This window comes from Trichechus manatus, unplaced genomic scaffold, assembly GCF_000243295.1.
Source record: "Trichechus manatus latirostris isolate Lorelei unplaced genomic scaffold, TriManLat1.0 scaffold00077, whole genome shotgun sequence".
NCBI lineage: Eukaryota > Metazoa > Chordata > Mammalia > Sirenia > Trichechidae > Trichechus > Trichechus manatus.
In genome coordinates, this window is record NW_004444013.1 from 10076614 (window position 1) to 10088571 (window position 11958).

Genomic DNA, 11958 nt, shown 5'->3' on the forward strand with positions numbered 1-11958 from the left:
CCGGGCCGGGCCGGGGGGCGGCGGCGCTGGATCCGCGGCCACCCGATCGCTGGCGGGAGATGTCGAACCCCGGGACGCGCAGGAATGGCTCCAGCATCAAGATCCGTCTGACAGGTACGGCCGGCGGGAGGCCCACGCCGCCCCCAGATCCCACTCAGACCCCACGCAGCACCTCACCAGCCCCGGAATTTCCCCCGTATAGCCCTTGTAATATGTCCCTCCCCCAACCGGTCGTTGTCCCAGGACCTCCTCACCCCCGTCAGTGTGCGCCCCTTGCTGCTCCCGGCCCCGCCCCCTCGCTTCTCCCCGGCCCCGCCCCCTTCTCACCCCCATCTTCCTACTCTCTTCCCTCCTCCCTCACACCTGCCTCCTTCCTTCTCCCTCCTGGTCCCACACCCTCGTTTCTCTTTAGGCTCCGCCCCCACCCTTCTCACCCAACCTTCCAACTCTTCTTTCCTCCCTCACACCTGCCTCCTTCCTTCTCCCTCGTGGCCCCGCCCCTTTCCTCTCCCTAGCCCCGCCCCGTTACTTGCTTGCCTCCTAGCTGCTCTCCCACTGTAGTTCCCTCGCTTGCATGCTGGCCCCGCCCCCTAGCATCTCACCATTCCCCCCCCAACTTCCCCCTCCCTTCCCCTCCTCTCCCCCCACCTGCCTCCTCTCTTCTCTCTTCCTCACCCCTTCATCCTTCCCCTGGCTTTCCTCCCTCTTCCCCAACCTGTCCCTATTGGCCCCGCCCCTTTTTCTCTTGACCACGCCCCCTCATTTTCCCTAACCCCTCCCTCGCTTATCTCCCATTCCTGCCCTCTTGGTGCTGCCTCAACACTTTCCTTGAGCTCGAGTTCCTGTCCTACCGTCTAGCTTCTTCCAGTCCTCTTCCCTCACTTCTCCTTTGGTTCAGACCTCTTCAGTCTAGCCCATTTCCTTTTCCTCTCAGGCCAGACCACTGTCTACCCTTGACTCTGCTGTTTCAGTTCGCAGTGTCTCAGCGTTGCACTTGACCATCATCCTGCCGCTCAACACTCTTGAGCCCCTGTTAGGCGCCCCCCACCCCTGTACTGGAGGCTTTGGCAGCTGCACAAACCAGGCTTCTTGATTCACTCACACTTAGTCTTCAATGAAACGTCCGTGTTTCCTACGTAGCTCAATAGTGCCACTTCAAGGGGGAGCGTGCAGCTCTGCAGTGGTTGGGATGTGTGCGAATGTGAACCTCCCTACTGCACTCCGGAGTTTCTGGACCAGTCTGCATCCTCATCTGCCCTTTCTCCCTTCTTTGAGTTTGTTTCCGGTCCACTTCTACCGGTTTAAATTCACACATAAGGCAGCATTGTAGTGTTGCAGATGCGGTGTTGCTGGGGGACTTTCCAAACTCGAATGTTTCCAGTTCTGGAAAGGAAAGAAGAAGGTTCGTCTGATCCCTGTCAGGGATTTTCCCCTCGATTTTTCTTTGTGCAGTTTCTGGCCTAGTGCGAACTCCAAAACCAGTGTCTGGTCAGGTCCTTTCAAACCAGAGAATGAACATTTTGAATACTTTATGGCAGAAACAGGAGCCCTGGTGGCACAGTGGATAAGGGCTTGGCTGCTAACCGAAAGGTCTGGATTCCAAACCACCAGCTGCTCCGCGGTGTAAAGATGTGGCAGTCTGCTTCTGTAAAGATTACAGCCTTGGAAACCCTACGGGGCAGTTCTACGCTGCCCTATAGGGTAGTTGTGAGTTGGAATCGACTTGACCGTAGTGGATTTTGGTGTTTTTATTTTTATTTTTTGGTTATGGCAGACACAGAGTCATTAAAAACAACCAAACTCGTTGTTGTTGAGTCGAATCTGACTCATAGCGGCCTGATAGGACAGAGTAGAACTGCCCCCTAGGGTTTACAAGGAGCGGCTGCTGGATTTGAACTGCCGACCTTTTGGTTAGCAGCCAAGCTCTTAACCACTGCACCACCAGAGCTCCAAAGCCATAAAGTCATCCGTAAAACCCATAAAAACAACTGGTGACTTTCTTTTAAACTAAAAATTCCCTTGAAAGCCCATAGTTGTTGCATGATCCATTTTTTGTGTCAAGAAACGGGTTGTAATTTTTGTTGTTGTTGTTGTTTTTACAAAGATGTCAGATCAGGAATTACTTGGGCCCAAACCCAGACAGACCCTGGTTTTGTACGATCACAGGTGTATCCCATGGATCTTTGCTTCTGGAGAGACATTATCCTTTATACCAGGGCTGGATATGAAACACTTCTATGTAGATATATATATTAAGCTATTTTATGGCTACATAAAAGCCATGTTTTTAACATTGTAAAACTTTAATTATTGACAGCTTTAATTTGGTTCGCATTTACAATATAATCTATAATTGATACCAGATCATTTTCTGTTTTCTTGTTAAAAGAGAAGAAACTGATTTTGTGAGTTTTTGTAAAAATGTGACTCATATTTTAGAAGGAATAAGGTTTTAGTTACAAATGTATGTGTCAGATGCTAGGATATATATATTCTGGTTGGCAGGTCTGGGCCTGATCCTTTTCCTTGTGAAAGAGAGGAAAATTGTTTTTGGATTCAGCAATTGAGATGTCATAGATACAAAAATGTTTTTAAAGAGTTTTTGGATGACATTTGATATTAAAGGATCAGGGGATGAGGAGTATTCTTTCCAAAGCACCTTTTCCCTTTCCCCCTAGTTGTTAACTGCTGTGGAGTTGGCCCCCAACTCATGGTGACCCCATGCACGACAGAATGGAATGAAACAATGCCCGGTCCTGTTGCAGCCACATGATTGTAGATTGAACTGTTGTGATCCATGGGGTTTTTGTTGGCTGATTTCAGAAGTAAACTGCCAGACCTTTCTTCCTAGTCCATCTCAGTCTGGAAGCTCTGCTGAAACCTGTTCAGCATCATAGCAACACTCAGACCTCCACTGACGGATGGGTGGTGGCTGTGCGTGAGGTTCCCTAGCCGGGAATCAAACCTGGGTCTTTCGAGAATTCTTCCACTGAACCACCACTGCCCCTTTCCCACTAGTGGATACGATGAATGGATCTGAGAGGATATATGAGTGTGACTGTCCCTGAAACAGGATCTGGAGCTTAGTGGTGATTGCAGAACATATGTGTTGACAGTTGTCTATTGAATATTAATTTATGTGGAAATGTTGGAACAAACTGTTTTATTTGAAGATAGAATAGGTTTCGGCCTAATTTTTAAGGTTGCTATGGGAAGTTTGAAATCTCTTCACTTTTGGCATATTGTATAGCTATTTCTCAAAAGTAGAATGCTTTTGTTACAGGTTTCAGAGATTTTTCCCATGTGTGGTATTTGAAAATATGACTTTAAAGTTAGGGATATTCTAACCAGTCAGTGAATACCACACAGAGCATAATTAAATGCAAAATATAAAGACACTGGAGTTATAAAAGAACATTTAAAACTTTTGGATACACAGTTGTATTTAGTTGTGAGTTGTTGTTTTGTGCCATCAAGTCTATTCTGTATGGACAGAGTAATCTTTACATAAGCAGATTGCCAGGTTTTTTCTCTGAAGGAGCAGCGGGTGAGTTCAAACCATCGACCTTTCAGTTAGCAGCCAAGTGCTTCATCGCTGCACCAGCAGGGCACCTTTGGTTGTGGGTAGAGCATTAGATTTAAAGTTAGGAGGCTTGGATTCTGGTCAGATCTACCATTAACTGCATGATGTGGAACATATTATTTAACCTTCTGGGTCTCAGTTTTCTCATATATAAAATGAGATTTCAACCCTCATTGTACCATTCTTTGATTCTGCTTTTCTTTCACGGGATTCATCAATTTGTCTACCTACTTATCCAAATTACTGTGGGGCACTTAACGCTTTGTGTTGTTAAGTCTCAATCCTGATATTCAGAAATTTGTGTTAAAGCATGGCACTTGTGCTTGATTTATTAATTTTGCATATTGATTACGTTTATGATTTTCTTTGAACCTGTTTTTTTCCTGAAAATTATTGGATACTATGATGTTGAACAGCTTTATAAACTTGGCTAAGCAGTAGAAGAATGTTTGATTCTTTATATTTAAAAGGATGTAACTTTAATGAATGTAGTATTTTAGCAGGAAAATAGTTTTTAAATACTTTCAGTAGGTTTTTTAGTTGTAATATATGCAAAATCAAGGGATCTTTGCTAAAGAGCATTATCTTGGAGACATTTTAGAACTCGCTGGCAAGCCAAACACTTTGGGAACATTTTGATTTTAAGTTCAAGCAGGATTTGCAAAAAACTTTGTTCTTATGTGGTACACAGATGAATCCCAGGTATATTATTGTGGCCACTTTGGGTTAAAGAATGGAATTTTGTACTCTAAGGATTCCACATTGCTCTTTGAAAAAATTAAATTTTACTCTCATGTTAACCAGTTAGTTGAAATACCAAATACCTAAACTTTCTTACGCTTTTGTGCCTTCAAATATTCTCAGACTTCCTTGTGCCTTTGTATCGCTTGGAGTGTGAGTGAAGAGAGAAAAATTCTAATTCCAAGTGAAGAGGGGGAAGTCGACTTTTCTTGATAGCATATGGAAATAAGAAGGATATTTTTAAAGTTGCGGCATATGTGATGAAAGGCCGGCTTGGGTTTTAGCATCGAGATGATGCTCTTGGCGAGAAATAGTTGTAGCAATAACTGTTAATAACTTTAATTGATCAATAATAGGTGGCCTATTGACTGGAAATAGTTAAGCTTCTCTTAAGAAAGATTTGATAGCTCTTAAGAATGTTGACTTTGTCAATTTGTACCAGCTGAGAACCTCACTTATGTAAGGCAGGCTACACTTGTTTTAACAACTGTAACACAGTTGCTGTGATATGATGGAATAAGTGGTCAGTCTTTAGCGGTGCTCTACATCTAAGTGCATAACGTTTTCCTTAGGGTCTGCTTCGAGTTTAAGAAGGCATAGTCCAGGCACTTTGAGCTTTATTATCAAAGTGTGTTAGATGGGTTAGCTCAAATGCTGTTGCAAAACATACACTTACTTCCTTAAAAAAAAAAAATCACATTCTGCCCAGTACAGGTTCTGTTACCGATTGTATTTGTGATTTGATCACATTTGTGTTGTCTTTAAAAAAAAAAAAAAAGCTTTTTTTCCCAAATTCACATTTTTTTTTCCTTTGAATCTTATTGAGCCATTTTAACTGACTTTACAAATGAAATATTTCATATGCTTTATGAGTCGAAGTCAACTCAGTGTCATCTGGCTTATTTATATCTTCAGATTTACAGTAGTTGTGATTTATCAAACATTTTGGCGAACATGAAAGTCATTTATGAGCCCTGGGTTTCTCCTTCTCTTCCACCAGTTTCGATTTTCTCTGGTCACATTGTCATGTTCTAGTGTGGGCCATTGGGGAAAAGAAGGGGGGCGGGGTCTGAGGACCCAGTTACTTGTATTTCCTCATGAATTAAAAAAAAGAAAAAAAAAACCCATAATATTTCAACATGAGCTCAGTGGTCCAGTTAACTAGACTGGCTGTTTTGTAACACGCTTGTGGGTTCTGGTTAAAAGTTAAAATAGCTGAATCGTGCGTTTTACTGAGTGGTGAGAGAGAAAAGGAAGTTCAAAAAAGCTTCTCAGTCGGACGAAATAATTTGACATCTTCGCAGTGCTCTGAGTTTCTGGTTGAGAAAGCCTAACTTTCAGGAGTCTCATTCGGATGAAGTTTTTGTAATCTCAGAACCATTTTAGAGATTAATTATCTTTAAATGAATAGGGAGTAAAAAAAAACTCCCCCCTCCCCAAACAACTTAAATTGGTGGTTTGCTTGTTTTGTTAATTGAATTTTATGGAGAGAAAGCCCCCAACTTAAACTGGCTTGTCCTTAAGGGCGCCCTCACCCTAGCCGACTAAAACCCGTCAACCTCTCTCGTCAAAGACGAGCTATGTTTAAAAAATCCAAGCACATAGCCATGCGGATGGCATGTCTCCTTTTTAAAATGTTATAATTATGTACTGTTGTGTCTACAGATGCAATGTAATCCATTTATATATTTAAACTAAGTGGAATGTTGTTTCCACATTTCAGGATTAAAGGGAAAAAAAACACCCTGTTATTGTTTTAAAACAAGGCTTAAAAAATGTATAATCAGTGCGTCTGGTGATCTGCCCCGCTCTGTAATTCCAGCTGTGTTCACCTCCGTTGCAGCTGAAAGGAATTCCAATTGGCTGAGGAATGTCAGTAACATCATGTATCACTAAGCATGAACCTATTATACTGGCTGCTGGGTGATGCATTTCAGATGCTTTCAGCTCATGAATCCAACTTGGAGGTTGCTTTCAGGAGTCTGGAAAGAGTGTTGTGAAGCTGTGGGTTGCAGACTGCAGCTTGCTTTCTTTGTAGGTTGGCCATCCACTGGGTCCTCTGTAGGCATCTTGCTTTCTTGTGGGTTAAGCTCAGGAGGCAGAAGGTTCTGTATTTTATTTCTAAGTCCTACAAGTGCCCACAGTGAAGAAGGGGGCATGTAGAAGTGTAATTTTCTCATGCCTCAATTTCCCTTTCTGTAATGGGGGATTCCTGCCTTTTTATAGCTCACAAGGAGCTGATAAAGATGGATGACATATTTTGATGAATAGTTAGGAATTACTTATAGAGTAGCACACTATAAATACAGAGTCGTGGGTTCCTGTTGCTTCTTACTCCTAAATAACCCATGTAAATGATAAAGCTAGTGATGTCCCTTAACCCTGAAGAAAATCCGTAGAACTTGTTGATAAGCACGGGTAAATAATAATCCAAAAAGAATTGTTAAGTTCTCTATGTATTCAGAAAGTTCCTCGGAGAGATACTGTTACAAGCTAAAGCCAGCGTCATCTGTAATGGTCAAACTTTGGGAGCATCCCATTAAAATCAGGATCAGTATAGAGATGTGCACTGTCATAATTGTTATTAACCAGAGAAAGACATCAGAAAGGATAAAACAAAATTGCTGTTATCTACGGTGATATGATTGTATAGCTGGAAAAACTCAAAAGAATCACTTGAAAAACCATAATAAATAATAGAAAACTTTAGTAAAGTAGCTAGCTAGAAAATTCCTCTATGGTAAAAATATGATTAAATCAGTATGCCAAGACAAGCTAGGAAAAACAATTTGCAACATATATAACAACATATATTTATTTGCAACATATGAAAATCTGTTTCCTTAATATATAAAGAGCTCTGAAAATCGGTTAGAAAAAGTCCAATAACCTAATTGGCAAAGGATATGGACAATTCCAGGAGCCCTGGGGGCGCAATGGTTAAGTGCTCGGCTTCTAACCGAAAGGTCCGTAGTTCGAACCCACCAGTGGCTCTGCCGGAGAGAAGACCTGGCAATCTTCTCCCATAAAGATTATGGCCTAGGAAACCCTATGGGGCCGTTCTACTCTGTCATATAGGGTCACTATGAGTTGGAATCCACTTGAGGGCACACAACAACACAACAGCAGTGACAGTGGGCTGTTCACAGAAAAGAAGATGCAAACGGTTTTGAACACATGAAAAGCTGCTCAGCCCTGTTCATACTAAACAAAATATAAACCAAAACTTAGAATGAGACAGTTTTTCATTTAGTAGATTGGTAGTGACCAAAGAGTTTGAAAATATGCTATGAACACAAGGTGTGAAAAGCCAGAACTCTTTTACACTGTTGGTTGGGAATGTAAGTTGATAAAATAACCATGTAGGACAGTTTGGTGCTGTCTGTCAGATACTAAATGCATGTACCCTTTGATCTGTCGATTTTCTGCTTTTAGGAATTTTTCTTACAGATACAGTCACACATTTATATAAAGTCTTATGTGCAAGAATATTTATTGCAGCATTGTTTGAAATGATAAAAAACTGGAAACAACCTAACTGTGCGTTAATAGAGAAGTTGACAGCACCTAACAACAACAACAGTTAAATAATTATAATATAGAGTAAAACCTGTGAAAGCTGGGATCTGTGTAAGGTGGAAACCTGTCAGAGAAGGAAGACTCAATATTTTCCACTAAAAAGAACAAGAGAAATGTGATAAGACTGCACCCTATCAAAGACAGAAAACTTGCAAGACCTGGAAAAACAAGGCCGTCCTGTCGAGTTCTGGCTCTCACAGGTTTCACTGTGTCCCCAAGATGGAATACTGTGTAGTTGTTTAAAAAAGAATAAGATAGTGCTTTATATTCTGGTATGGAACATTTTGTAAGATATAGAGTGAAAAAAAAAAGCTTCAAAATAGTGACTATTATATGCTACTATTTGAGTAATAAATAAAGCAATAATAAGAGGAGAAATTTAGAGATATATTCGTATAGAATATCACTGGAAGGATACTGGTGAAAATATTAACTGTGGTTTCCTCTGGGGAGGAGAACTGAGGCCTGAGGGTCAGAGTAAGAGAAAGACTTCTTTTCACTGTATTAAGTTGGAATTGACTCCATAGCAACTAACAGCAACAACAACTTTTGTACAGTTTTATCGCCTCCCTCGCCCCCTTGAACGTATGTTAGTAATATTTCAACAACTAAAAAATGTTTAAAACAAAAAAGATGTACAACCAAGCACCTCATGGGATTTGGTTCCGTGGTTTGGAGGTTTAGGGTCATGGTTTCTTGGGGCATCCCAGTTAATTGGCCTGATAACATATTTTGTGCTTCTGTTCTACTTCCTACTTCATCGTGTAGTGCCTGGGGTCTTAAAAGCGTACAAGCAGCCATCCAAGGCATATCAGTTGGTCTCTGTTCACCTGCAACAACAGAGAAAGAAGAGTCAGGAACAGGAGGAGGAGATGGAATGTGTGGCTAATTGCCTCCGTGAATAACTGCCTCCTTTGTCATGAAACCAGAAGAACTGGATGGTGCCTGGCTACCATTACTGAACATTTTGATCAGAGATTCCATAGGAGTATCCTGATCAAATGGGGGAAAATGCAGAACAGAATTTCTGGAGCCATGGAGGCTGGATGAACCCCTGAAACTATTGCCCTGAGATAATCTTTAAACCTTAAACCAAAAATATCCCCTGAAGTCTTCTTAAAACCGAGCAATAGTTTAGCTTAACTAGTAGAAGAAAGACCTGCCTTGAGCATTATGCCCTTTTAAGAACTATCTATATTGGATCAAATTGACAATAGCAATGTGAAAGATTTGATAGGAACTTTAGGGTTGCTATAAGTCAGAATCGACTTGACAGCAAAGGGTTAGGGGGCAGTGAGTTTATATTAATGAGGGAGGAACAACTCAGAAAAGGAGGGTGAGAATGATTATACAACTTGAACAATGTAATCAGTGTCACTGAATTGTACATGTAGAAACTCTTGAATTGGTGTATGTTTTGCTGTGTATATTCTCAGCAACAACAAAATAAATAAAATTTAGAAAGAAAAAAAAAAAAAAAAGGAAACACTCTAACCAGGCTATTTTAGAGGTTTCTACTAGATCTAGATTCTGTGATACACTACAATTTGCAACATTTACTGAAAATTTAGAAGTTGCTATGTACATAGGATTCAAATGTCAAGTATTCTCAGAAGCAACAACTGCCCTCAAAAACCAGTTCTTATGGTTTGTTTTCTCCCATCTTTGTCTCATAATGAAAGTTCTGCTGTAAAATCGTCAAGGTAGTTACTTAGAACTGTTGACTCCATAGTAAAAACAAACAAACAAAAATATGTGTATGTATATAAATTTCACTACTTGTCAACATCACAGAGCAGTGATGTTTAGCTCTGTTCTCTGTCTGCCTGAAAAAGATGAAAACAGACCTCCATCATTCTTAGGATCATTGGCTGCCATCCATGTGGCTATCAAATGTAAATGCTTCTTATTTTTATCAGATGTACTCAGATTTATCCTGTATGTACTGATTGACACTGTATATGTCTCTGCTGTCTGAATCTGCAGATGCGCTTGTGTATTGTGGCCACAAGAAATTAAAACCTAGGAAATTTTGGCTAAAACAAAAACAAAAGAATCTACAGCCCTTAACAAAGAAAAGTGTATCTTAGAGCAACTAGTTCATTAGTTGCCAGTAGTAATTGTTTTAAAATCTAGATGTTCTGAAGATTAAAAATAATTGTGCCAAATGTATTTTAAAGGTATTGTCTTATTTAAGGTAGTTAGCTAGTGCTGCTATATCAGAAATACCACAAATGGGTGGCTTTAACGAACAGAAATTTATTTCATCGCAGTTTAGGAGGCTGGAAGTCCGAATTCAGAGCGCCGGCTCTAGGGGAAGTCTCCCTCTTTTTGCTGGCTCTGGGTGAAGGTCCTTGTCTCTTCTGAGCTTCTGCTTCTGGGCAGTCTTCATGTGGCTTGGTGTCTCTCTTCCCCCATTTCTGCCTGCTCCCTTGCTTGTTTAATCTCTTTTATATCTCAAAAGAGATTGACTTAAGACACACCCTACACTAATACTGTCTCATTAACATAACAAAGAAAACTCATTTCCAAATGGGATTATGACCACAAGTATAGGGGTTAGGATTTACAGTACATATTTTTGGGGGGACAAGATTCAACCCATAACAGGTACCAAATAGCTTTTATATCTGTCTTAGTTTTCTAGTGCTGCTATAACAGAAATACCACAAGTGGATGGCTTTAACAAAGAGAAGTTTATTTCCTCACAGTAAAGTAGGCTAAAAGTCCAAATTAGGGTGTCAGCTCCAGGGGAAGTTTTTCTCTCTCTGTCAACCTTCTCATCAGTGTTCCCCCAGACTAGGAGCTTCTCCGTGCAGGACCCCGCCTTCTAGGCCCACCGGGGTAGCAACTCTGCTCCCTCAGCTTTAGGCGCACCATTCTCATAGTCCATCTGAGTGACAACTCCAGCCTTAGAAACACCAGAGGCCACAGCTCCACCCTTTGAAACTCCGGAGGTCTCGGCCATATCTTTGGAGACTGAGGCAGCTCGGCTTCTTGTGTTCCTTGTCTCTTCAGCTTCTGCTTCCTAGTTTCATGGTCTCTCGGCTCCTTGGGCCTCAAGCCCGCATCTGCCCTGCTGGGGCAAGTGTTCCAAAGCTTTGTAGCTCCACCAAATAAGTTCCTGGGGGCACACTTCTCCGCCAGGAAGGCTCCTGTGCACAGACACTCAGCTCTCTTGCTCTGTGGGTCAGCAAGCCTACCTCCACCAATAAGTGCCTAGAGGCACCTCACTCCACTAAGAAGCCTCCTGCGCACAGGCACTCAGCTCTCTCCCTCCAACGCCGTCTCTCGCTAGTCTCCTGGTTCTGCTGCTGCTGGTCTTCTGCCGCTGCCGCTCCTCTATCCGTTCACAGTTTCAAAACCGCTTCCACATTTTAGATATCTGTTAGAACAGCACCCTATTCTCTTGATACCAAATTCTATCTTAGTTTGCTATAACACAAATACTACAAGTGGATGGCTTTAACAAAGCAAAGTTTATTTCCTCACAGTAAAGTAGGCTAAAAGTCCAAATTCAGGGCATCAGCTCCAGGGGAAGGCTTTCTCTCTGTCGGCCTTCTCGTCAGTGTTCCCCCGAGCTAGGACCTTCTATGGTCAGGGACCCCAGGTCCAAAGGACACGCTCTGCTCACGGCACTGCTTTCTTGGTAGTAGGAGGCACCCCCTCTCTGCTCACTTCCCTTTCCTTTTTATCTCTTGAGAGATAAAAGGTGGTGCAGGCCACATCGCAGGGAAGCTCCCTTTACATTGGATCAGGGATGTGCCCTTAGTATGGGTGTTACCATCCTACCCTAATTCTCTTTAACATAAAATTACAATCCAAAATGGAGGACACCCACACAATACTGGGAATCATGGCCTAACCAAGTTGACACATATTTTGGGGGGACACAATTCAATCCATGACATTCTACCCTTTGACCCCCAAAAATTCACATCCTTGCAACATGCAAAACATTCACCCCATCATATCATAGCAAAAGTCTTAACTCCAAGTCCAAAATCCAAAAATTCCTCTTTATCTGTGTAATCTAGAATACAAGTTACCTGCTT

At 41.8% G+C, this 11958-nt stretch overlaps 1 protein-coding gene across 5 annotated transcripts in view; it reads left to right on the plus strand.

Moving 5' to 3' along the window:
- The first annotated feature begins 6 nt into the window (after positions 1–6).
- The window catches only part of SMURF1 (SMAD specific E3 ubiquitin protein ligase 1), a 132646-nt gene continuing 120694 nt past the window's right edge, over positions 7–11958 (plus strand). For 3 of the 5 annotated variants that reach the window (XM_023735334.1, XM_004380806.2, XM_023735336.1), the window contains exon 1: positions 7–114. In XM_023735334.1, coding sequence (XP_023591102.1) covers positions 60–114 — 55 coding nt within the window. In that variant the 5' untranslated portion in view covers positions 7–59. The remainder of the gene's footprint in view (positions 115–11958) is intronic. The other 2 variants (XM_023735338.1, XM_023735337.1) reach the window with 2 other exon arrangements.